Here is a 26,922-nt window from a genome sequence, read left to right as displayed (position 1 = left end):
GGCACCAAAAGGCTTACAGAAGTGGCTTGATTTATCAATTAAATTAAATTAAGAATTTTCCTTTTATGTAATCGGGTTTATCCCATATGAAAAGCTACCCTTGTAAAACATGGGTTTTATCCCATCTATTTAATAAATAAAATCCGGTGTTTCTAAACTCTGATATTTTTCCTATCTCACGGTCCTGATGAAATTTCCGCTGCAATGTTTTTCTAAAGTAACCACCGGTACCACTTGGCTGTTCGCGGCGCCCGATTCCGTCCAGGGTGGGGTCGGGGGTCGTGACAGAAGGTGGTATCAGAGCTAAGCCACTTGTTTAAGTAATTGGGTGTTGTAATAATACCTAAACTTAAACGAAAGAGTTAGAAATTATTATTAACTGGTAGCAACAAGGATAGTATATAGACTTGAACTTAAGAAAGATGCCTTAGTATAAGCTTCAAGATAAGCTAATTACTTGCATAGATAAAATGTGATGGGTGTTAGTATGCCATGAGGATGATGACTAGAACGTTGCAAGTATGGTAAATAAGCAATAACACTTGGCCACTGTTATTTCTTATTTATTGGTACTACTTTGTTCTAGAATATGATCCGTCATGTGAATACTAATTTCCTTATTCTTTGTTGAAAGTCCTAATAAAAGATGCACTTTCCAAACCAGGATGTAAGAAAGAACTATTTATGGGAAATTCAAATTACCTCTACGGCAAGACTGGGTATGGTGTAGCAGACTCGCCAGCTTGTCCGGGTAAGATGGGGTTACCTCACCGGCGAGAACCGGGTAAGATGGGGTATAGGATATGTCAAACGAGTGATAAGAATTCCCTAAGTAGTGTCATGACATGATATCTAACTTGTTTTTAGAAACATGAATCTATTAAATACATTGACCTTATTAATGGTATGTATATTACAGTATGTGAAATGTGTGATTATATAGATATGTATATCTATAAGGAAATCCAAAAAAAAAAATCATAAGGATTGACAATTTAGAATAAAGCACAAACATATGTGTCAATAATAATTATAGATTTCTTTACAGGAATCTCTCGTATACATCTATAATTCCGATATCAAACATTTTTTCGTTTGATCATCTATCTCATAACTCGTGCAACAATATAAACGACGGGAACCCTTTTAGCTGAAACGCCATCAAAGGTATAAGAATTCCCTTTGCGTTACCTTAGGTTATTAACGCAGTAGGAAACCTGTAACTAAAAGTTGTGCTAGACACAAAAAAAAAACGGCACAAAACCTACGCTAATGAAAGTAATTCTTCTTTCTTTAAGACCTCTTGCGAAGATAACAGTAACCACGACTAGATGCACTTGCAAAGACTTTCTTCAGCTATACACCTACTAAGATTACCAGTAATACAGAAACTGTTACGACAATACACGGGCAGCAAGGGACTAAAGTTGTCCAAACCCTTAGTATAGATGTTAAGAAGAATGAAGTAATGTATGCTTCAAAACTTAGACATTAAGATAGTGAGACCCGAGCTTCAAAACACCTGATCACGACGTATGCCATGGAATGGAAAGAACTGACAGAAAGAAAATTTTGTCTGCTTCATAAAAAGGAATAACATGGAAACGATGATTCTAGGGGTGACTGCTGACTTAGGTTTAGATTTGCAAGCCAATTGGAGAAGTGACCACAAGGAGACAAGACAGACCAGCCGACAAAGTTCATCTCTGTGACGAAAGCTGCGAGTTATGCATGGAAGTAAGGCATAGCGTATATGGCCCCGTAATTCATTAATACGAGAGGCATGGAACTAAAAGAAATTCCGACTGACGTTTCCCAGAGGGTCTACCTAGACTATCACCCCATCGTGAGAAAAAACTTAGAATTCATCCGAGACTAGGAACAACACCGATTATTATACCACAAAGTTAGGACTAATGTTATAGTTGATGCTTTAAGTCATAAGTCTCAAAGGATGCCATATCCAGTACGTGCTCTTAGATTAAATTGCGGATAGATTTAATGAAATAATTAAAGAGTACCTCAGAAACAACAATCAAGGATGATGCTGAAAGATTACAAAGGAATAATGAAGGAATCAGAAAAAGAAATTAATGGAATTTGGAGATTCCATAAGAAAAGAATTTGGATACTAATCAAAGAAATCTATGAGAAGGAATTCTCGAAGGAGCTCATAAAATTAAGTATTTGTTGTATCGTGTAAGTGATATTAAGTATCAAGAGTTTTATAAGAATTACTGATAGATAGCAAGTTATGCCTCTAAGTATTTAATCTGTTAGCAAGTTAAAGCTGAACGTTAGAAACCTTTAGGTTGACTTCAATAATTAGAAGCGTCAGTATTCTAAACGGCCTAAGTTGACTCAAACCCATTATGACCCGACACTCTGGTTCTTTCTTCTCCAATCTTCCCTATCCATTTGGTTTCTGAATGACCAAATAGTCGAGTACCTATACAAAACATATTCAACAAAATTCATAGTAGAACAGAGCTGAGAAGTGAATTTGCATGTAAATGTGTTCATCTTGTTCCATCTAAGGGATTGCATGGACCCTAATATAATATCAACTGACCAAATTTCACCAAGAAAACACAAATCAATTCATATTTCATAATACAGTGGACAATAAAATGATTACAAAATAACCAATAGTTTATCTACCATTTTCTTTTTAGCACGTTCCAAGATGTATTCCTCAACACTTTTGCAAGTCACGAACCTATAAATATTAACGACTTCTTGTTGTCCAATCCTGTGAGCTCTGCACATTGCCTAACAAAAGTCATGAAATTAGTATGTAGTGACTATAAATAGAGGTAGATATTATACACTCCCAAACCTGCAGATCATTCTGAGGATTCCAATCTGATTCAAAAATGATGATAATATCTGGTGTGCAAGATTGATACCTAAACCACCAGCTCGAGTGGAAAGAAGAAAACAAAAATCATCAAACAAACATCATAACACACAAAAATCCACAATATATAATTATCATTTATAAACTCGACTACAACCGTACCTTTGGATCATTATCAGTTGACAGATTTCTTACGAAGAATACTAAAACTCAGTCACACTTGTTAGCGGATCAGTGAGGCATTACATCAAAGTATCAAACATCATGTATCTAGTTATAACCAATCATGTGTGACTCACAACATTTACCAAATACAAAAATTAACTGGTATCATGAATAATGGATATGGTGGTTACCTTAATAGCCAGGCAAGAGGCGTTAGAAAGACATACTCTGTTGCTGATGCATTCTGCATATGCACAAACTGTCTGCAAGTGTACATGTTATATAATTATATTAGTAGAAAAAAAGGCAATTGGAAAACATAAGAATCATAAAACAAAGAGAATTTTAACAACTGCTCCACTTGATCATATGTAGCATTTCATAAAACACCTAGAAGACATCACATCAAATACAAAAAATAAAAAATAAACATATAATCTCATGCTTTGTGTATCTTGAATTAGAAATTAACAAATAAATTATCAAATTGAACAAAAATATCCAATCAGAATTTCCTTTTCCTACAGATAATCCAGAATCGTACAAAAATATCCAATCGTTCTTGTCTCCTGAAACCACACAAATTGAACAAAAAAATTGGTAAGTGCTTAAATCAACAAAAATCAAAACCCTAACCCTAGTTTTTGCAATCAAACAAGAAGCAAGAGAGATGAACTCACGGGACTAATCCGACCCGCTCCTGAGGAATCTGTATTTATGCTTGAATCAGCAAAAAAAAAATACAATTTGTATTTTCTTCAACAAAAAATTAGTGTGTCTGATGAACAATTTTACATCAGAAACCCTAAAATTAGTGTGTCTGATAAACATACCTGTTGAAATCAACTGTATATGGTACGATCAAAGAGTTTGAAACACCGATTGAAAGAAACGATCGATGATTGTAAGTCTGAAACGCCGATTGAAAGAAACCATGACTCAGAAACGGATGAATAACATACCACTTTTAGATAGAATGAAGAAAAGGAACCAATCTATCTTTAATAGATTAAGAATGGAAACGCTTCCATGTTTTCACAAAAGATCTTCCGGTAATTGATGAATTATTCAACTTTCCATATATAATTCAAGAAGCGTTTGAAAGAAGAATGAAGGAATTGTGAGGCGGTAAGGAGAATTGATTGAGAATTGAGAGAATGAGGTAAATGGCGCCTAAATCACAATTATCTGGCCAAAGACCATTGCCACATCATGGTCAAATGGTCAACATTATTTTGCTTTAGTATAAGAGATAGATTCAAGTGTATAGCTATTTTAAAAGATGCAATCAAAGACCACTTAAACAGTCCACTTAAACTATCGTTGCTGATATGGGACTTCATATATTGAAAGATTAGAAGAGACTTATGTGTGACCCGTTTGATATAAAGCATAACCATTTAATTTATTAATATGACAATCAGAAAGGTTTTGGCCACTCAAAGGATATGCGTATTCAAAGAGATTCGACTATCTTTAAATTTTATTTCCACTTTGTCACGATTGTATGTAATATCACACTTTGTGTTTTATTTTATCTATACACTTAATGTTTATCCAAATAACTTTCACCAACCCGGGAAGCAATCTCGGGTGATGGTATGACATAATATAATATAAACATCAATATTTTACATTTACACGTGTATATCGTGTTTTAGTCATAAAAGTCAAGGACAATCTCTATCAAGGGTTGGATTATATTTGAAATATCCAGTTTTCTCACATGGTCAGCTTTATGTTGCGTTATCAAGAGTTAAAAGCAGAGTCGGTGCGAAGTTGCTTATACTAGACAAAGATGAGAATGTAACGGGTAAAACAACAAATGTAGTCTACAAGGAAGTTTCTATGGGCATTTGAATAGTTTTCTGTTTTTTCCTTCTAATGTATGTATTTGTACAGAACATTTCATTTCAAAGTAAATAATATGGTTTTGGTTGAAGCCGCGCATCGCGCGGGCATTAATCTAGTATATATATATATATATATATATATATATATATATATATATATATATATATATATATATATATAGGATTAGGTTCAAGAGTGAACACTAGTGTAGCTTGCGAACTGAGTGAACTAATCCTTGCCATACACGTGTGTAGATCAATGGCCAGGATTTGATGTTGAAATTCACTAGTGTATTTTACGATTTGATGATGAGATCCTGGCCATGCACGTGTGTAGATCAATGGCCAGGATTTGTTCACTCAGTTCGCAAATACACTAGTGTTCACTCTTGAACCCCACCCTATATATATATATTATTTTATCTTCTTTTTAGGCTATTTATTGCATAGATAAGTCTTTGGACTTTGGAAATTTTGGTTTGGTTGTTTGACAGATCAAAGACATAAATGAGCTGCAAAATCTTAATGATATTATGTATACTAGGGTCATTCCCTAGTCGCGCCTTGCGCGATTTACATTGTGGTTAGCATATCTGATAATAAACCATTAAAATGATGTTTTTAGATACCTTGTGTCATATGTTTGGTTTGTGGGCTTACTGTTTACTTAGTTTGATACTAAATATCAAAAGGTCAAACATGTTAATCTTTGCACAAAAGTTGTTCCCTGCATGTGTTGTTGACTTGGTGCTTTACTTGGTTGTGTCGACACACCTTCTTTCTTTGGCGACTTAGGGTGGAAACGAACGTCGATTGTTGATGTGTCTATCATCTCATCAAACCATAAAACCTGCATTTCAACACAGTTTGCGTAGTGTCAGTTCACATATATTACTCAACAATGAGAAGACGGTAAATTTACATGTGCCAATTCGGGTTAGGATGGGTCGTTTTAAAAAGGTGTAAGTTTGGTTCAGGTCAAAATGGGTATCAACAAAAATTAGTCAGGGTCAAAATGGATTGTTTCAAAAGAGAAATTGATTATTCCAAACATATAAACAGATGTGGACCGAACAATCGCAAGACCAGCGGATCAAGACATATTCTTGCCTTAATTCCAAATACAAAAACAGACCCGGAACCGATTATTCCAAGCACAAAAACAGACTTGGAACTGATGATTCCTAACACATAAACAGGCCTGCTTAGTTTTTTCTATTTTTTTAAACGACATAAATCGTCTTTTATGATAAAGACAATTTAATTGAAGTTACTAACAAAAGAAAGCACAAAAGAAAGTAGTTGTGTGTAAGTCGTTAATTGGATTAGGGCATTACGCATGTTTTTCCATTCAGCGAAATTAATGATAACTGAGAACTGATGACTGACCATTTGAAACGGGTGAGGCTTGGTATCGGTTCCTTTTCTGTCATTTTTTCAGGTTGGAGTGAAACATGCTCACCCCTAATCTAAATCACATAACAATAATTAAAAAAACAACTACATAGATGGGCAATACTGGGTACCTTAATCAGCAAAAGAAACAGGTCAAGCTGACACGAATCTCAAACCTGAAGTCAAAAGTGGAGGTACAATCTTAGGCGTTAAAAGCATCTTATAATGTTTAGACTTTAAAAGTATAATATCCATATACTTAGGTAACATACTGTTGGCATAGTTACATAAATACTTGCATGAATTTGCTAGCAATCTGATAAAGAGAAATAAATAAGAGCTGTGAAAATATATGTGTACCTTTTCACTAAGAGCACATTGAATTACTTGAACATCAATCAAGACTTGGTTCACTATGTCCCCATTGTTTCCATATGTATCAAAAAAGCTCATGTTCCGGTTTAATATTACTTGGATATACTTTGTCCTTGTTACAACAGTTTGTCTTTCAGCGAGTCGGATAAGTGTTGACTGCTGCACAAATAAAAAGTTCATATGGTGCGTTTTTAAGTAAAGTGAATAATAAATCGTATTTGACATGTAGATGTCCATACCATAATAAAATTGTTCTATTTCTACTCGTTTATTCAATTCTTCTTTCAATAGTACATGATTCGTATGCGCTATCTAATTAAAAGTTGTACATGTACAATATCACTTTAAACAAATAGGAAATTTTCATGGTGGTTGTAAATTTGTAACTAACCTCATAAGTGAATCGAGCAATTTATAATAAAAACATAACAGTAGTAATATCAAAAACTATGAAAGTGACTCGAATGGCTCATGTTCTTGCAAGGTTGACCCATTTCTTTAGAATATCTTATACTATATCATGCATATATAACAACCTCAGTCCCCTGAAGAAAAAAAAACTATAAATAAGCAAAATAACTATGGAACATCTGGACATCGGAATCATTATTTAAATTATCTCGTTCACCTGCTTATTCAAGAAACATTTTGCAGCATTGGTGAGTCTCTATCCACAGGCACCAAGCAATTAGAACTATGCAACACCCTGAACAAATGTTACATGTTAGAGAATTCTAATGATTGTTGTTAAAACCATAAAAAAAATAAACGCCGAATACAATTCAAAGATTCATGTCAGGTCACTTAATTATACATATCACGCTCATAATGATACTGTTTATTATTCTATTATTAACCACAAGAAAGTTGTTGGTACTAAGTGGAACCCATGTAAAATTCTGCTCTACACCATCACAAAATCAGTCAAAGCCCATCGGAGGCATGCTAAACTGTCACACCCCAACCGATGGGCGTGACACTGAGCGAAACAGATTGTTCAAGAGAATCCACAACAACTATTAAATGACAATATCTTTAATGTTAATATCCCATACTACTAACAGATAAAGAAAAAACAGTTATTATGTAAGACCCAAACTAGTTTTGTGAACTTTATATCAATTAATAATAGCATTTCATGGCAAAAACGCCGTTTGACAAAAACTTTTGGATCACAGTGTTCACATATGTTTAAAACATTCAAAACATAACCATTAATAGTTTACATAATTCATATTGTCGAAACAAAACAAGATTAATGCGGAAGCTCCATTGATGATGTGTTCGGCTCTCATACGTTGCTTGATCTTCATCCGGAAACTCTTGACTTTTACCTATGACCAAAACTAACTTAAAAGTTAGTTTTGATGGTTAAATAACAATTAAAAACAAGTTATACGGGTCAAACAGACCAAATAAAACATAAAGCCAGCTTTTACAGCTCTCGTCGCGGGTCGCGACTCCCGTTGCGTGACGCGACGATTTTAAGCGTTTGTTGTCGCGTAGCGCAAGAGCCCAATTTCGACAGAAAAGTTCCTTTTGATTGCTGCATTCATGCCCATCTATGTTATTTTCACATAATAAACTAAAACATGCATAACTTTCAATCCACTAGTCTGTTTTACACGATTCTTTTTCCCATGCAATCGTAATTTGATTCTCCATCTCATGGAGTTAAAAATCCGACATCTGAACTCACAATTTTAGATTTCAAGCTCTCGGCTTGAAAATTTAATTATAACTCCTTTTGACCCGTTCATGATTTTATCAAACAAACTTGTTTGTCACCTTTAAAATATCATGGACATCACGTTATATCCGTTTACTATTATTCAAGGTTCAAATTACGGGTTTCTTATGTATTCTTAACCCATTCTACATATCTACTCATTTTGAACCGTTAATGGTATTTAGACACTTTTAAGCTTAAATCACGCTTTTTCTTGGCTTACATCCTATCTCCACTTTTGATTATCGACTTGTCATCCACCACATTATAATTATGGTGGATTTAGTGTGGCAAACTGTTTGTTCCGAGTTTTACCCTCGGTTGACATTTTTGCGGAAAAATACCCATTACAATTCATTGGACACTAACGTTCCATATCATCTATTATTATACATATCCTAAGGATTCAATTGATCAAAATGCTTATTTCTAAACAAATTTTAAAGGTGGTTTGCCCGATTTACCCATCAAGGGCGTTTTGGTCAACTTAGTCCCCCCTTTTTACGACAAGGGTCCTTTGCTAAGGTATTTGACCAACATTGCACTTTTAACTATAAATCTATATATATGCGTACCTGGCTCGAGTCAATATATAGACCCGCTTTATACCTCGCTTTAATTAACCGATATTCTATGGCGTCGCAATTATCCAAATTACTATTCGCTCCTGTTAACATATGACTTGACAACAACGATTAGTCGATATTGTCAAATGGTGTTATCACCATCATTTGACCCGTTTGGACTCTATGACCAATCATTTACATAGATTTAAAAACATGGTTTTTAATTTCCATTTCACACATCCGACCCATTTCGGATTACGCCATGGTTACCCTTTTAAGTTCAATTTACATTAGTCGACGCTTGACTAAAATTCCTTTTTTATCATTTTCTCATTATTAGTTACACTGTAAGGTAATCTTAACGAAAACTCATAATTTCTTAGTCATTATATGACCAAATTACCGTTTTTCCCTTTTTACCATAAACCATGGTTTTTATCATTTATATTTGTTCCGACCCGTAACATTACGCGTCGGAAACCATATTTCGAATATTATCTTTATCGTATTTATAACTTATAGAATATATACGTATTCTACAAAGGAAGTGTAACTTTAACTTACCTTCCATCCGGTTATGCTCTTTTCCGTGCACTCGATCCGTTTGACCCGCTTCTTTCCCAAGCCTCTATCTAGCTTGTCAAGAGTCAAACTATCATCATAATTCGTAAGACGGTTAGATTAGTCATTATCAGATACGACTATTCCATCTTACGAATTCTATGTCGAAACTACTATTCGACTTCATCATTGGTTAATTTGACTTATAAAAGTCATTTACCCTTAATCATAAAAATGCAGATTTGCGTTCAATAACTCATTTAGGCAATCTCATCAATTATCGAAGACACTTTATTCATTAGACAACATCTATGGGTTTTTATCTATAAATGAAACACCTTTTTATCATGTTATTAGGCATTCCTACGGACACCTAATCAAATCAAGTTCTACTTACAACCGAGTAGACGCGCGATTTCACTTAGGCATTTTAACAAACACCTAGTGGGCATAATTTTTACACATTTACAAACTAGTTCGTAACTAGTTATTTCTACCAAGTTTAACATCATTCTCAAATTCATTATATCTAGCATACATAACAACCCTAGATTCACTTCATGGAATTCAAACAACACCCATTTCATAATCAAAATTCTAGTGTTCTTCCTCATCCTACAAAACCCATTTAACACCTAAGTGGGTGAATAGGAAGTTTATAATTATGAACACCAATTCATAAATTTTTTAACTAGGGTTCGTTCCTAAACATAGTATCATCCTAGTTTCACCCAAACATCAATCATTCAAGCTTGAATTTCGATTTTCATAAGTTCATCAAGAATCTCAACTTCATAAATATCAAAAATTTGACATACCTTATGATCCCCTAAGCTTGGTGATCGTTTTTATGTGTTCACGCATCGATTTAGGGCTTGAATTGAGCTTCAATTTGAAGATTTTTGAAGGACTAGGGTTGGCTCCATTCCCTTCTTATCCTGGTCGCTCACACGAACACACACTGTGTGTGTGTTTCTCTTTTTTTTGTTATTTATTTATTTAACTTTCAAGTTAACCCATTTTGGCCCCTCATGTTTAGTTAGTTATTAAGCAGGCCACAACCTACTTATTTCTATCAATATTCCCACTTATTAACTAGGTTAAACATTAACATAGTTAACTTAGTGGGTTCGGGAAATTTATGATTTAGTTTATTTTGAGCCCCGTTAACTCGGGCCTTTTATACACTTTAGTTTCTTAGAAGCTTTTATTCACTTTCTTATTTAATATTAGGTTTATTTATTTAAATCCTAATATTCACCGGGTTTACTTTTAGCACTTACGGTATTTTACCCGTTTATTTTTGGTTACTTTAATATAATTAATAAACCCGTTTTTGGGGTGTTACAAGTCTACCCCCCTTAAAGAGGTTTCGTCCCCGAAACCTTCTTTATGTTGTTCATCGGTCTAGGCCAAACGATCTGAGTTTTGTTTTCAAGGCATTTATTCTTTTCGGTCTAACGTTTTCATTTATATTGACGCGTATGTCTTTCATGTGTAAGGCCTCGCGGGCCGTTACTTTCAGCTTGTATCCTTTATCTCAATTGATTATTTATTTTGGCAGTTACACTTGTTAGTCACCGATTACCTTATACCCCATTGCTCGGGTATATCCATATTGCCTTCTGGAGGCTTATATGAGTTTGTGACCTCCTATCCCGTAACTCATGTTACAACGTGATCGCATTCTACATTACTTTTCTTGACCGTGAACGCGTCATGTCACGTTTAAGTTTATCTCAACTTTTGTTTATCATGCTTCTTCTTTACGAATGTATCGCCTTGCACCTGTCGGTGTTAATACCTATATCCTTTAATATTAATCCATTCCAAATTTTTCTCATAATATTCGTATTTGTTTAAACGTTGTTTCTTACTAAAACGGAACTTTAGTTTAACGTTTTATCTTTAACTTATTTCAATTACTCATATCAAGGAAATTGACAACCAGTAATTTATTCTTTTTCTGTTCTCGTTCTACACTGGGAATCATAACCAGTTTTCTCGCTTTACGCTATTGATCCATAGGATCTTTCACTTAGCCTTACAGGCTATTTCCTTAGATTTTCACCTTTTTAAGGTGAGATCCCAACAGCTCGTTTCTTTCTATTTATGACCCAAGGGTCATCTTGGTCCCATAGACCTTAGCACTACTGCTAATCATCCGACTTTATGACTCCTTACGTCATTTACACGTCGGTTTCTTCTACACTTACCGTTTCCCGGTTCGTACTAATAATTCTTTACCACTCGTTACGTAGGTTCATTAATATCTTGCGCTCCCGTTTATTCGGTTTGCGCTTACTTACCCTTTTTAAGCATTATTCTTTATTTATCTTGTTTGACTCGTTCGTGTGACACTCCATCACTTATGAATGTCAAACTTCATTTGTAATCAACCCGTTCATCCTATAGTTATCAATTTTCTGTTTACGAGATTTTATCGTTCTTTAGTCATAACTCACAATCCGAGACCTTTGACTTTCTATCTCGCGTTCTTGTCTCTTGGTTTACGAATACTTTCAAAATCCCACCCATCTATCGGGTATTTTACCGAAGTCATTATCAAAGCAACCGTTCCGGTATGTATTAAGACTTCATTTTAATTTATTTGGTCGTCTTAGCGAAATCCATCGCTTTTATTCACTAAAGTCCTTTATTCTTTACTTAATTCGTTTGACTTGTCCGTGTGAATTTCATCACTTGTGGCAGTCAAACTTTTATCCCTATGCCTTAGTATTCCTATTAATCGGTCTGCATTTTCATTTACTTTGATCCTTGTCCCTTCTCTCGGGCTCGTTATTCTAATGTAATATGCTTCCGTCATCCGACTTGCGTTTACGTTTATTATCAAATATTTTGCTTATTTTATTCATTTGGGCACCCTTTTTAAATTGTCCCATTCACCCCGTCCTTATTACATCGGACGTAAATGTGTCCATCATAAGAAGTTCATGACATCATGTGTTCACTACTTATTTGGCCAGAGTAAGCGATCAACACATGGTACACATGACCTTTTTATAATTTTCACATTACACCCCATGTAAGTGACGCCTTTATTCTTTCTATATCATAGATTTAAATTGGCACAACTTTACTCAATTGCTATTTAATCAATTAGTAGTTTTACCTGTTTCAATCTTGAACATATAAAATGTTTTTCCTTTTTATCTAGCTATTATATAATCACATTCGTTAATGTGATCGTTACCTTTCTCAATAGTATTATGTTGAGAATTATTCACTTGGATATTCACTCCCGCCCAAGTTTCCACATAAACTATTTCTGTTATTGTCTTGTTATTCACAATCGTGAATAACGCATGTTTCTATTTGATTTCTCTTAGAAATATCATCCTGAATAGATATCCTATTCAGGTTTTCCAAGTTTTATCCTACATATGCAACCGTCATTCTCTACGTGTTTGTTGCATATTACTATTTGTGCGATTAAATTTAAAACGTGCACCTGGTAATGCTTGCCCCGACGGGCTTTCCTTGCCATTACACTTATTCGCGCTTGTCACGCGATTTGGTGCTTGGTGAGCATGCTCTACTTGTCATACTTCAGACCGTTCCTCTGTCATATCCGTCACTTGTTACACTGTCGCCATCTTCAGATGCGAGTATCCTTCAACCAAAACGTTTACAAAGATTAGTAACGTCAATATCAATAAACGCCTGTACTATACAAGGCTTTCTACTATACGTGTCAACACACGTAATTTCGGTATCTATATTGGTCCTTTATTAAATCCATTGGGGTAACATGTATTACACGAAAACCCTATGTGTTGTTTATAACACTTTAACATGCTAAACCATTAATAAAATATACTTACCGAATTTTACGATCAAGCCTCGAACCGAACACACTTTACTCTTTAACCATGAGCTCTGATTACCAACTTGTAAGACCCAAACTAGTTTTGTGAACTTTATATCAATTAATAATAGCATTTCATGGCAAAAATGCCGTTTGACAAAAACTTTTACATCACAGTGTTCACATATGTTTAAAACATTCAAAACATAACCGTTAAGAGTTTACATAATTCATATTGTCGAAACAAAACAAGATTAATGTGGAAGCTCCTTTATGATGTGTTCGGCTCTCGTACGTTGCTTGATCTTCATCCGGAAACTCTTGACTTTTACCTATAACCAAAACCAACTTAAAAGTTAGTTTTAATGGTTAAATAACAATTAAAAACAAGTTATATGGGTCAAACAGACCAAACAAAACATAAAGCCAGCTTTTACAGCTCTCGCGGGCCACGAGAGCTTACTCCCTGATTGGTCGCGGGCCGCGACTCCCGTCGCGTGACACGACGGTTTTAAGCGTTTGCTGTCGCGTAGCGCGACAGCCCAATTTCGACAGAAAGGGTCCTTTTGTTTGTTGCATTCATGCCTAGCTATGTAGTTTTCATATAATAAACTAAAACATGCATAACTTTCAATCTACTAATCCGTTTTTACATGATTCTTTTTCCCATGCGATCGTAATTTGATTCTCCATCTCATGGAGTTAAAAATCCGACATTTGAACTCACAAAATTTTAGATTTCAAGCTCTCGGCTTGAAAATTTAATAATAACTCTTTTTGACCCGTTCATGATTTTATCAAACAAACTTGTTTGTTACCTTTAAAATATCATAGACATAACGTTATATCCGTTTATTATTATTCAAGGTTCAAATTACGGGTTTCTTATGTATTCTTAACCCATTCTACATATCTACTCATTTTGACCCGTTAAGGGTATTTAGACACTTTTAAGCTTAAATCACGCTTTTTCTTGGCTTACATCCTATCTCCACTTTTGATTATCTACTTGTCATCTACCACATTATAATTGTGGTGGATTTAGTGTGGCAGACCGTTTATTCCGAGTTTTACCCCTCGGTTGACATTTTTAGGGAAAAATATCCATTTCAATTCATTGGACATTAACGTTCCGTATCATCTATTTTTATACATATCCTAAGGATTCAATTGATCAAAATGCTTATTTCTAAACAACTTTTAAAGGTGGTTTGCCCGATTTACCCATCAAGGGCGTTTTGGTCAACTTAGTCCCTCCTTTTACGACAAGGGTCCTTTGCTAAGGTATTTGACCAACATTGCACTTTTAACTATAAATCTATATACATGCGTACCTAGCTCGAGTCAATATATAGACCCGTTTTATACCTCGCTTTAATTAACCGATATTCTATGGCGTCGCAACTATCCAAATTACTATTCGCTTTTGTTAACATATGACTTGACAACAATCGTTAGCCGATATTGTCAAATGGTGTTATCACCACCAGTTGACCCGTTTGGACTATATGACCAAACATTTACATAGATTTAAAAACATGGTTTTTAATTTTCATTTCACACATCCGACCCATTTCGGGTTACGCCATGGTTACCCTTTTAAGTTCAATTTACATTAGTCGACACTTGACTAAAATTCCATTTTTATCCTTTTTCTCATTATTAGTTACACTGTAAGGTAATCTTAACGAAAACTCATAATTTCTTAGTCATTATATGACTAAATTACCGTTTCGCCCCTTTTTACCATAAACCATGGTTTTTATCATTTATGTTAGTTTCGACCCGTAACATTACGCGTCAAAAACCATATTTCGAATATTATCTTTATCGTATTTGTAACTTATAGAATATATACGTATTCTACAAAAGAAGTGTAAGTTTCACTTACCTTGCATCCGGTTATGCTCTTTTCCGCGCACTCAATCTGTTTGACCCGCTTCTTTCCCAAGCCTCCATCTAGCCTATCATCATAATTCGTAAGACGGTTAAATTAGTTATTATAACATACGACTATTCCATCTTACGAATTCTATGTCAAAACTATTATTCGACTTCATCATTGGTTAATTTGACTTATAAAAGTCATTTACCCTTAATCATAAAAATGCAGATTTGCGTTCAATAACTCATTTAGGCAATCTCATCAATTATCGAAGACACTTTATTCATTAGACAACATCTACGGGTTTTCATCTGTAAATGTAACCCCTTTTTATCATGTTATTAGGCATTCCTACGGATGCCTAGTCAAATCAAGTTCTACTTACAACCGAGTAGACGCACGATTTCACTTAGGCATTTTAACAAACACCTGGTGGGCATAATTTTTACACATTTACAAACTAGTTCATAACTAGTTATTTCTACCAAGTTTAACATCATTCTCAAATCTATATATATATATATATATATATAAACATGATAAATAAGGGCTTAGGTGTCATGTTATAAGGACTTGAGAAATGATGTGGCATCACCATAGGCCTTCTTACAATGGTTTTGGCGGGAAAATTAGGGAAAACGTGATGTTTCTACACGGGATCCGTGTAAACAACCCAAACCCGCATGGATTTGACCCGGGTATATAAAGATCTAAAAAACCCTAATCTCTCATTCGTCCTCAATCCGATTGCGTCTCCCAAACCCTAACCATTCAAATCCACCGTTTCATCTCTACATCTTCCGCTGTTTTATCTATTTTCACTTGAAAGAGCCTTAGACGTATTCGATCTACAATTCAGAAAGAAACCCGGTAAGTTGTTTTTCGATCTTTAATCTAAAATATAAGTTTTTCATGATGATTTTTGTTTCATGTCTATATAATCTTGATATATAATTCCACTGCCTTACAGCGATCGCCACTACCACATTCTTGGATCTGATCACCGTAAGTTTCTATTTTTCATTGATTGATTTGTGTTAGCCCAACCTATTATCTTAATATCAGTTGAAAGGAGGCTGCCGATAAGATTCGTCAATCAATCCCTCGCATTCTTACCCTTTCTTGCAATAGATCTGGTACAATTGTTTTTATATGAAATAAGGCTAGGGTTTAACTAAATCGATTTTTATCCATTTGTTTCCACTTTTCTTCAATCATTTGGTTATTATGGTTTACATGTGGAACAATTATGATAACGCCATTTTTTTTTTTTTGCATTTAAGGTTTTATATTTTCTCGATTCTTCGCCTCAGAGATAGGTACAATCAGGTTAGCAGACCATCCAAAGTTTAAAATTTATTCGTATAAGATTGGATGGTAGCATTTGTATAAGATTGTTCGGTTAAGCGTTTGTTGTGCCTGTAGTTGTATCTCTTGACGGTCTGGAATTTTCGATAGGGTGGGTTGGTTTGCGAAATTAGTATGTTTTTGTTTCTTTTGGTTTTTGGATTTTTTATGGTTTTATTTGGTTTATCGAATTGGTTTGGGGTTAAAATTCCGATTCTGCACCGTTGTTTGCCAAATTGTTATATTTAGGGGCCGGGCTGGTTTGCTAAATTGGTATGTTAACTTTTACTTATTTGATGCATGGATGGTTGTTGATTTTAGGTGTTGCCAATGTTATGTGGTCGGTGGCTACACATATTGTTTGTAAAGGGCCTTCCACATTTCCTTTTGGTCATGAAGCTATGCTTTTTGGTATACAACCTATGAAGAAGTGGTGGACAGTTTGTTCTTTGTGTCAGGTAAGATGCTTATTATGACATTGCTTTTTTGTTATGTTCAGGGCTGTTACGTGTAGTGGTATTTGTTTTTTTTTTTCTGAGTTTCAGTATATTTTCAATAAGCATATTAGTTATGTAAAAATAATGTTTTTTATGTAAAAATTACTAATCTTGAACTTGTAGGTACTTCAAGATTCTTGCTTTTATTGTTATTTTTTGTAAAAAATAATGAGTTTTATGTAAAAAGTAATGATCTTTTATGTAAAAATTACTAATCTTGAATTTGTAGGTACTTCAAGATTCTTTCTTTTATTGTTATTTTGTAAAAATTAATAATTTTTATGTAAAAATTAATGATTTTTATGTAAAGATTAATAATCTTGATTTTGTAGGAATTCAGTTGAAAAGTATCCAGACAACAAGATGCTGAGATGGAGCGAGTTTGTTGATGGAAAAGTAATAAACTTTTTTGACTTTTTGATGGTTTTATTGTGGATTCTTGGAATGATGATGTGGGTATTGTGTTAGCTTTTGAAGTTGATTTGTGTATTGTTTTTGATGTACAGTGGGGGCCATATTTGTGGAAGAGTTACAAGACTGTGTATGAGGAGGTTTTGAATGCTGTTGCAGCCTTGAGGGCTTCAGGAATTGGACCTGTAAGTTATTAGGAAGATGATGATGATGAGTAAATATAAAGATTTTATGTGATTAGGAAGATAGACATGGATAATGTTAAAGATTTTGTGTAATTAAGAAGATAATCAAAAAGATTTTGTGTAATTAAGAAGATAATCATAAAGGTTTTATGTAATTAGGAAGATGATCATGGATAATCATAAAGATTTTGTGTAACTAAATTAATAATTTTGGTTTTATTTTTTACTCTAACAGGGCTGTAAAGTGGGAATCTATGGAGCAAGCTGCCCTCAATTGATTGTGGCAATGGAGGTAAGTTTTTAGTTTTGGGTTTCGTATTTTCGACCCGTTTGCGGACTTTTATGATGGCCATTCCGAGTAGATTTTATTTATTTAACTGTTCTTTTTTGTTGCATTTGATCAGGCAATGCCCAGAGTTACATTTCTGTGCCTCTATATGATACCCTTGGTAAACCAATTTTTTGCTTCATTTTTCTAAGAGTAAAGTACCATTTTCGTCCCTGAGGTTTGGCTATTTTTGCGACTTTCATCCAAAGCTTTGTTTTTCCGCATCTGGGTCCTCGAGGTTTCCAAATCTTGCCATTTTCATCCCTGAGGTTTGGCAATTTATTGCGACTTTCGTCCCTCAAGGTTTGGCCCTCAGGTACGAAAGTGACAAGATTTTGAAACCACAAGGACCCAGATGTGGAAAAAGAAACATTTGGATGAAAGTTGCCAAAGTGTCCAAACCTCAGGGACGAAAGTGGCATTTTACTCTTTTTTCTAATCTTAAAGGGTGTTTGGACGCGCGATTTGAAAACGACTATGTGTTAGCTATTTAACTGTATATAAAGTTTAATGCAAGTTGTGAAAGGTAGTGTTTGGATGTGTTAGACTGGTTTCCTTAAACTAATTATTTAGATCCTTTTATAATCAGATGATTAGAGAAACATATTATGTTCATCCAAAACGCGAATCCGACACCCGGTTAACTCACTCTATTCAAGTAAAATGTTAACGGGCTTTTAATCTTTTACGTAAGCAGGACCAGGAGCGGTCAGCTTTATATTGGACCATGCCGAAATTGATGTTGTTTTTGTCCAAGATAAAAAAGTTAAAGTAAGCAATATTAATTAGTATGATACTTTCAATTCTAAAAATTCAAACTTTTTAGATAATGTTGCTTTCATTTTGCAGCTACTGAATTCAGATTGTATACATACACATCGGTTAAAGTGTGAGTGAACTAAACATTTATACTAAAGTTCAAATCTATTATCTATTATCTATTATATATAATAAATGAAAGTTTTTTTGGGCCACGTGTCAATTGATTAGGGCATCTTGGTTTCGCTTTTGGCGGGAAAATGCTCGGGTCCGCTTTTTTATTGATGGTTATCCATATTACTATAATCTGACCCTAAATGAGTACACCGAACTTTTCAAACATAGAAACCCTGATCATCGGTTTTTGTTCAAAGTTTAAGATCCTCATAAACCTTTTCATTTGATTTACTAAGGTATGTTAAATCAGGTGTTTATAATGGTATATTTATTTATGCAACATTTATTTTTTAGGCTGTTCATGTATATATCGGTTGATTTACTCCGTAGGTAACTAGGGATCCATTTTATGATATACATTGTCTCAATCTAACAATGAACTTATGTCATGATTTCATATAGAGTATTATGTTGGTCATTAAATTTAGTTGTGTTTAAAGATTCACTGAAGTGGATTATTTATAGACATGAGTGTTAACTGGTGATTATTATGTTTTACAACTAAATGTCTTGCAATATCCTCTAAGACTACGTTGTTGGCTTACAAACTAGAGGAGAGGTCTTTGGAGGTATATATTCTTTTTCAACACTTATTCTTACCATACTATAAAGACTCATGCTGTAGAATGGTTTTTGTATTTGAAAACTATTTTTGCAGGTTAGATTGAAACCGATAATGGTTGAGGGGGAGATAATGTCTATTCCAGCTGATTTGGAGAATTTTGATACTAATACTGATGATGACAAAGCAATGCGAAAGAAAGCAGGTCTATCTTTATTTAAAATACCCTTTTTCATCGTTTGTACTTTTGTTTGCAATATGCAAGTTATTAGCAGATCCATTCTTTTATATAGCTTTCAGCATTTATTATTACTATACTCATAGTGCCGAATGGTGTTCAGAGTCTTACTTTGTCTTGGTTCTTGTCACCTTTTTAATCTGAATATATCTTTCGATAATATCTAAAATTGTCTTAATTCATTTACTAAGGTTGATTGTCGTCTTTAACTGCTATCATAATGATATGTGTTAATTGGTGACTGTAGCTTGGCAAAGTAAGACTAAATAATGTAAATGACAAATTACCGGCGCTTTATAGTCTTCGCCATGTTTAGAGTTTAAAAGCCAAATACTTCATGTTTGCTTTTGAAAATACTCTGTCATGGAGAATTTCTTGGCTAACATTCTGGTGTCAACTACATTGGTTGATTATTTTGACCCATTTTGACTTATTTATCTTATGTTGTATTTGTTTGGAAAGTGCATAGAAATGATACTACTTGATGAACAGGTTCATTTTAATTTTTATAGAAACCGACATTACACAAACTTTATATTCTTTGATATAAATGGAAAGGTATATGTTAAGTGTCATAACGTACATTGTTTTGGGCCCATTTAGTATGTTACTTTTATATATACACTCTGCAATAACTTATTTATCATCATGCTTTAAGCAAATTGCATCATGTTTTAAGTGAATAACATATTGCTTTCAGTTGTTTTTGTTCTAATTATGCGACTTATATGGTCTTTTAGAGCTACAATGTACTGTGCATTTGACTAATTTTTATAATTTGTGAAATGTGAGTAATTTTTATAATTTGTGAAATGTTAATAATAGCCATTGTTTTGGTAGACGCTTACTTTAATACCAACTGACCACCACTAATTTTTACAACTTCATTTCATGTGCTGAGTGCTCCTTACCTTCAGAGCAAAACCAACAACTCCGTCTCATGTAAGAACTGATAACGCCTTCATTTTAATTACTAGGGTTATTTGATAGGATATATTGTTAACTTCTTTGTAGGAATTTGAGTCATACGATTTGAAAAGCAAAGGGCTGCGTTTGATGCCAGACTCTTGTACAATGGAGAGATTCTTATACAATTGGAGAGTTATAGGCAACAATGGAGCAGATATATGGGCTCCAATTAAGACCACTTCCCCAAAATCATAAAGAAATGGTGGTAGAGTCTATATATGTGATACATTTTAATGCAATGTATATATAGTTTATATTAAATATATTAGGTTAGTATTGTACTAAGTTGGGAATGTTTGAATGGGTTCTTCTTCTGTATAGTAAAAAGTTAATTATAAATACGAATCACAATCAACAAGTTTACAAGTCTCTCAATAACTTCACAATCTACAAATAAGTTTATAAGTCTACTTATAGCAAACAAGTTAATATGATTTTAATTATGTATTAATTATTCATCATAAATAGTTTTTAATAAAACTATATTTCTCGAGCCCGGGAAGCAATCCCGGGTGATAACCTAGTTCATTATATCTAGCATACATAACAACCCTAGATTCACTTCATGGAATTCAAACAACACCCATTTCATAATCAAAATTCTAGTGTTCTTCCTCATCCTACAAAACCCATTTAACACCTAAGTGGGTAATTAGAAAGTTTATAATTATGAACACCAATTCATAAATTTATTGACTAGGGTTCATTTCTAAACATGGATTCATCCTAGTTTCACCCAAACATCAATTATTGAAGCTTGAATTTCGATTTTCATATGTTCATCAAGAGTCTCAACTTCATAAATATCAAAAATTTGACATACCTTATGATCCCCTAAGCTTGGTGATCGTTTTTATGTGTTCATGCATCGATTTAGGGCTTGAATTGAGCTTCAATTTGAAGATTTTGAAGGACTAGGGTTAGCTCCCTTCCCTTCCCTTCTTCTGCTGGTCGCTCACACGAACACATATTGTGTGTGTGTGTGTGTTTTTTTGTTATTTATTTAGTTAACCCATTTTGGCCCCTCATGTTTAGTTAGTTATTAAGCAGGCCACAACCTACTTATTTCTATCAATATTTCCACTTATTAACTAGGTTAAACATTAACCTAGTTAACTTAGTGGGTTCGGGGAATTTATGACTTAGTTTATTTTGAGTCCCGTTAACTCGGGCCTTTTATACACTTTATTTTCTCCGAAGCTTTTATTCACTTTCTTATTTAAAATTAGGTTTATTTATTTAAATCCTAATATTCATTGGGTTTACTTTTAGCACTTACGGTATTTTACCCGTTTATTTTCGGTTACTTTAATATAATTAATAAACCCGTTTTTGGTGTGTTACATATTACAGGTATAAGTCTAAAAAACAAGTACTATTCCGACTCAGATTTATTTCAGTGGGTTTCTAGACATCCTACTTGATTCAGCATAGCATCCACTTAACTTGTCACATACGTTAAAATAAAGTCAATATATAAAATGTAAAGGTGAGTACACAAGTTTTCATAGCATATAGTATAAAAAGCGTTTACGCATAACAAGCATGTATCACGTAACAGGCGAAGCAAGTAACTATCAAACACTGATTACAACTTAACCACGAGACTGCGTTGTAGAGTATGCGTGACACATGTTCAGCGAACATGTGAAGTAAAGTGATGTGATCCCTAGCAACCCCTGTCCACGACAGATGCTGAGTCCAAACTACAGTACTATCATTGCTAGAGGCGGTATAGTGTAACACTGTATAAGCATAGTACCAGCATTCATTCATAGATCACGTATAGCATGCGGGAACGGTTAGCGTTTAAAGTGTTTGCGTTGCGTGTTGTGTTTTGATATAGAACGTATGTAACACCCAAAAGTGCGTCAAAAGAAAATGGGTTTGAGTATACTCAAAGTGCGTGTTTAGCTAGTAAACACAGTCTGTATTGGATTGAAGGGAGCGCGTTGGATTAGCCTGTGTACAGAAGCATAAGTCGTTGAGCAAAACGTTGAACAGTGCGTAAACAGAATGTCGGATGGTAGAGTGTTCGAATGGTGATCCGGACGAATGAGAATCCATTCGAGCGGATGGTCATCCGAGCGGATGACCATTCGAACGGATGGCCATTCGAATGAGGTGTGTTTGTTCGTAAGATTGTTAAAGTTTGATGTTTAGTCAAATTGTTTAAACATTAGAAATTATAAAGGGACATGTCACTTGGTCGGATGGTTATCCGATCGGATGGCCATTCGAGTGAGTGATCTGTTATTCGAAATCTTGTAAAATTTTCTAAGGAAAAAGTTTGAAGTTTAACGGAGACGGTGTGACGATGTGTCAAACAATGGGAATACACCAAGCCTAGCTCATTCGATCGAATGGGCTCCATTCGGTCAAACTTACTGTTCTTGATGAAGATCCATGTTCAACCCGTTAATCGGACATCTCTCCGGTGGAAATCCGTTTTCAAGTCGGCTCTCGACTAAGGAACGAGTAGAGAATCTGAATGAGCCCAGATTCCATTGGTTTTGTGTAGAAAGTTGAAGAAAAAGTTGAAAACAGTTGAAAAGCGTTGAAATCTTGTTGTGATTAGGTTTAAAAGTGTGAAATCCTTTAGGTGTAGAACCAATCTCGATCAAATGGTGTTCCTTAACTGTTTGCCGGAGCAAAACAGGTGGAAACCACCTCCAAGAGGTCTAAATCAGTGATTTCAGAGAAAAACAAGTGTTTGTGTGGGATTTTGATGGAGAAGATGATGTATTTGTGATGAAGATTGTACAAGATTTGAGATGAAATGCTTACCAAATAGCCTTGAATCGCGTTTAGAAGTGAATGAGTGCAGGTGAGCGGATGAGAGTGTCAAATCAGAAAAAGGAGGGTGTACGGCAGTATTTATAGAGGTAGGGTGGAGAGTTAAGTCGGGGGTGCGAGATGCGAAGTGTCAGAAGGCTAGGAGTGTTCAAAAAACTCGCGGCTCCCAGCTCGCTCGAAACTCGCTCGAAAAAAGTTCGAAATTAAGCTCGGCTTGAAATTGGCTCGGTTGTAAACGAGCCGGCTCGGCTCAGCTCGGTTTGTAAACGAGCCGAGCTCGAGCTTGGCCTGTCTCGGCTCGTGAGCTCGTGAGCCGGCCCGATAAGGTTTACATCCTTCATTTTTTTGTCCCACATCGCTTAGAAGACAAAAATCAAGGGACTATCTCCTCTATAAAAGAAGGTAAAGACAATGTACAAAGTGAGCTAACTATTTATACTTGCATATTTAGCCATTTGGTTAAATTAAATTGCAATTATGGCCCTAAGTTTATGAAGAGATTCATTTTTAGGGCTTTTTAAGTAGTAAATTTTGCTGTTCTTTGTTAGTTCGAGCTAGATCGAGCCGAGCCGAGCCAGCTCGAATTAAGTTCGAGCCGAGCTCGAGCTGGGTCGAGCTCGGCTCGACTCGGCTCGTTTACACCGCTACAGAAGGCATCCGGTCGGATGGCCATCCGGTCGGATGGCCATCCGGTCGGATGGTCATCCGGACGAAAGTCCATTCGGACATCCGTTTTGTGTTTTGTTAGTTTTCCAACTTTAGTTTGTGATGTGCTAAAAGTGGTCTAATTAAACTAACTAATTTTTACCCTAAACTAGACACTCTAAGTTTTAAATTTATAAACTAAGACTCTCTAAAACCTAGACCACACAACCGGCAAGTGTACCGGTCAATGTAGTATAGCCTAAGTAAGTCCGAGTATCGAACCCACGAGACTCTACTGACTACGTTAACTAGACTCTGACTAGACTGACTAACCTAACTGTACTTAACTGTTTTGTTGTTTGGGGGGTTTTTCTAAATATCCTAAAATTACGACTAAAATAAACTAATTAACTAGACTAACTAAGACGCGACTTAGACGAAGATTGAGACCAAAGATGACGAATAACTACCTAGGTTAGAATCCTATTTAACTAGGAATGGACTTCTATTCGAAACTAAAGTGGTATGGAACCGGGATCTTCGTGTGCTAAACCCTAAGAAATCCCTACTAAGACCTCCCGACCCTTCTCAGGAAGAAACCTGTGAGACTCTACAGGACTGTTATGACTACCGGTTGGTTAGACTTCCTCTCAGTCCTCTAACTTCTTTAAAAGTGCCTTAATCCGACAATCTACTTCTCAACGCGAAAGTCTAAGGCAACTATGGATTTTAATTTAGTTTAATAGACACGAATAAGATTAGGGAACTAAGACTGATTTCTCTCAAAACCTAATCCTAGCTATATATCAAACCGAGACCTATTAATAACCTCGAGCCTCTCAGCGACAAGATTAGCAGAATACCAAGTTCTAAATATATTTTATTTACCGTTTCTAAGGTTATTGGCCAATTCACCCAAAGACTACCCGAACCCGCAAAGACTCGAACAATCAACACAAACCTATCCTATGAAACACATTCACCAAGGTTCATGTGAAACGAATAAACAATCAATAATCAAAACTAGATACGCATACGCACTAAGTTAAAGATTCCAAAGTTCTTTACTTTTTAAGAAAAACCCATACACACAATAATAAAAGAAAAGAAATCCAAACTTTATTAAATATTCATCTTAACCTAGGTAGCAACAAAAGGTTTAGCCAGAAAACATAGTCTTAAAAACAATCAAACAACGGTTAAATTCAGAATTCATTGGATAAAACAAAGAAAATAAGAAAACTAGAAGAATCGGATAACTAAACCCGGTAATTCCTTGTTCTCCAAGCCTCCCGCTCGATCCCGATGATTCCGTAGCCTTGAATCTTTGCTAAACACCTTCCTGTTCGTGCGTCCCCAATCTGATCTCGACTAGAGCCCTCCTACGTGAATTATGTGCGGCTCGATGATATTGCTTTTTTTTTATGGCAGCCTCCTCTTATTCGTCTTTATCTGTCACGACCCAAACAAATGGGCTTCGGCCCAATCAGTATAGCCGCCTCCAACCACAAAACAATATATATCTTCTGATCTTTTGTATGGAATATATCGAATGGAACTTTTTCAACCTTCTGCCGTCATAGACTAGTATATGGAAATATCAATTGGCCTTTTACTTTAAATAATATAGAGATAAATAGGCTTGACCCAATCAAGAAAAATAGCGGTAATTTTAATTCGGTCGTCTCTGGCATTCTACTCTGCCCGACTGGCTGATCATTCCCATATTACTCGTTTTTGCTCATTTGCACCAGAACCTGCCAAAAAGACAATATAATATAATATAATACTAAAAACTAACTAAAAACAAATAAAACTATACATAAATTATACAATCTACACGGGACAAATATGTGTATTTTACCCCACATCAAATATCCCACACTTAACCTTTTTTTCGTCCCCGAAAAAGAATTATGCAAACGGAATCAGAATCAGAATCACTGGCTTCAAAAACTTTAAGTTGCTTATTTAAAAGACTTCAAACGTTTAACCACGATTACCGGTATAATTTTCCGCTTAAACCCAACCACCGACTCATCAGACCCCTTTCATGTAATTATTAGGTTCAAGTGATTTCATCTAAAGGGTCTCACACTCAAGGTCCAAAGATCAACCTACTCCCATCTCAGGCTTATAAGGAAAAGATTAAAAATCTACCATCTTATATAAATAACCCTTATGTATTTTTAAATTAAACTTTTGATGGAATGATGGATGATGATGAGCTTTAACATTTTTTTCATGATCAACTCAGAGGGCATTATCACCATCCCAGTGGTTAATACCATAGGCTTCAGTTTATATATTTAAAATAGCTCATATAGATGGATGATGGAATTTTTTTTTTTTTTTTTTTTTTTGAGGCGTCACCAGAATCCGGATTTATTCTCATAAAAAGGATAAGGTGTGCCAATTTAATTAAAAAATACTTATAGGTTATTTACTTATAATGGTTCCTTTTATACCCTCAGCAGTTTCGGTTTTTCTATATCCCCTAAGATGAGAACCCACAAGACTTAATTATTTAATATTTAAAATATTCTTAAACAATCTAGGGAACCTTCTAAACCGGCTGGGCCTACCAGTACATCCCGAAAAATACGTATTTCGTCTTTTTTATCTCATATATATAATATTTTGAAAACCAGAAATCCCAATTTTTCTATCATTTTCCATTTATCTGCAAAAATTATTTTCAGGAACATTTTCCATTTTTATTTTATTTTTTTTTAATTTTTTTATTTTTAAATTTTTATGACTCAAACTAACCTAAAAAGCAGTTACCCA

The 26,922-nt window shown here is 34.7% G+C and overlaps 1 protein-coding gene and 1 long non-coding RNA gene across 10 annotated transcripts; one reads left to right on the top strand and one right to left on the bottom strand.

Annotated features, from left to right (window-relative positions):
• Positions 1-13,449: 13,449 nt before the first annotated feature.
• LOC118481430 lies at positions 13,450-25,768 on the bottom strand. Its single transcript, XR_004865644.1, has 3 exons — positions 25,398-25,768; positions 15,225-15,297; positions 13,450-13,665 (listed from the first exon to the last, which is right to left on the bottom strand). It is a non-coding gene; the product is annotated as an uncharacterized LOC118481430 (long non-coding RNA).
• On the top strand, positions 15,805-20,976 carry LOC110867660 (long chain acyl-CoA synthetase 1-like). 9 transcript variants are annotated; one of them, XM_035976802.1, is made up of 11 exons: positions 15,805-16,088; positions 16,189-16,223; positions 16,502-16,547; positions 16,887-17,023; positions 17,395-17,458; positions 17,569-17,658; positions 17,894-17,950; positions 18,063-18,107; positions 18,684-18,757; positions 18,836-20,664; positions 20,737-20,976. In XM_035976802.1, exons 5-10 carry the CDS (start codon positions 17,426-17,428, stop codon positions 18,840-18,842), a joined length of 306 nt encoding a protein of 101 aa, XP_035832695.1. In that variant the 5' UTR covers positions 15,805-16,088; positions 16,189-16,223; positions 16,502-16,547; positions 16,887-17,023; positions 17,395-17,425; the 3' UTR covers positions 18,843-20,664; positions 20,737-20,976. The 9 variants fall into 9 exon arrangements, 7 of the variants coding, with proteins under 7 accessions (XP_035832695.1, XP_035832696.1, XP_035832694.1 ...); XR_004865633.1 differs by having other exon boundaries at positions 15,885-16,088; positions 16,189-16,547; positions 18,836-19,491; positions 19,581-20,664; XR_004865627.1 differs by having other exon boundaries at positions 15,886-16,088; positions 16,189-16,547; positions 18,836-18,875; positions 18,977-20,664.
• Positions 25,769-26,922: the final 1,154 nt, after the last annotated feature.

This window comes from Helianthus annuus, chromosome 1 (assembly GCF_002127325.2).
Source record: "Helianthus annuus cultivar XRQ/B chromosome 1, HanXRQr2.0-SUNRISE, whole genome shotgun sequence".
Lineage (NCBI taxonomy): Eukaryota > Viridiplantae > Streptophyta > Magnoliopsida > Asterales > Asteraceae > Helianthus > Helianthus annuus.
Note: the sequence above shows the minus strand (reverse complement) of the source record. Positions and strands in the feature narration are given on the sequence as shown.

Coding starts and splice junctions, on each gene's coding strand:
- LOC110867660 (XM_035976803.1), top strand. CDS start 17,426: ATGCTGAGATGGAGCGAGTTTGTTGATGGAAAA. Junction 17,659..17,893: donor GGGCTTCAGGAATTGGACCT/GTAAGTTATTAG, acceptor TTACTCTAACAG/GGCTGTAAAGTGGGAATCTA. Junction 18,108..18,683: donor GCCTCTATATGATACCCTTG/GTAAACCAATTT, acceptor TTACGTAAGCAG/GACCAGGAGCGGTCAGCTTT.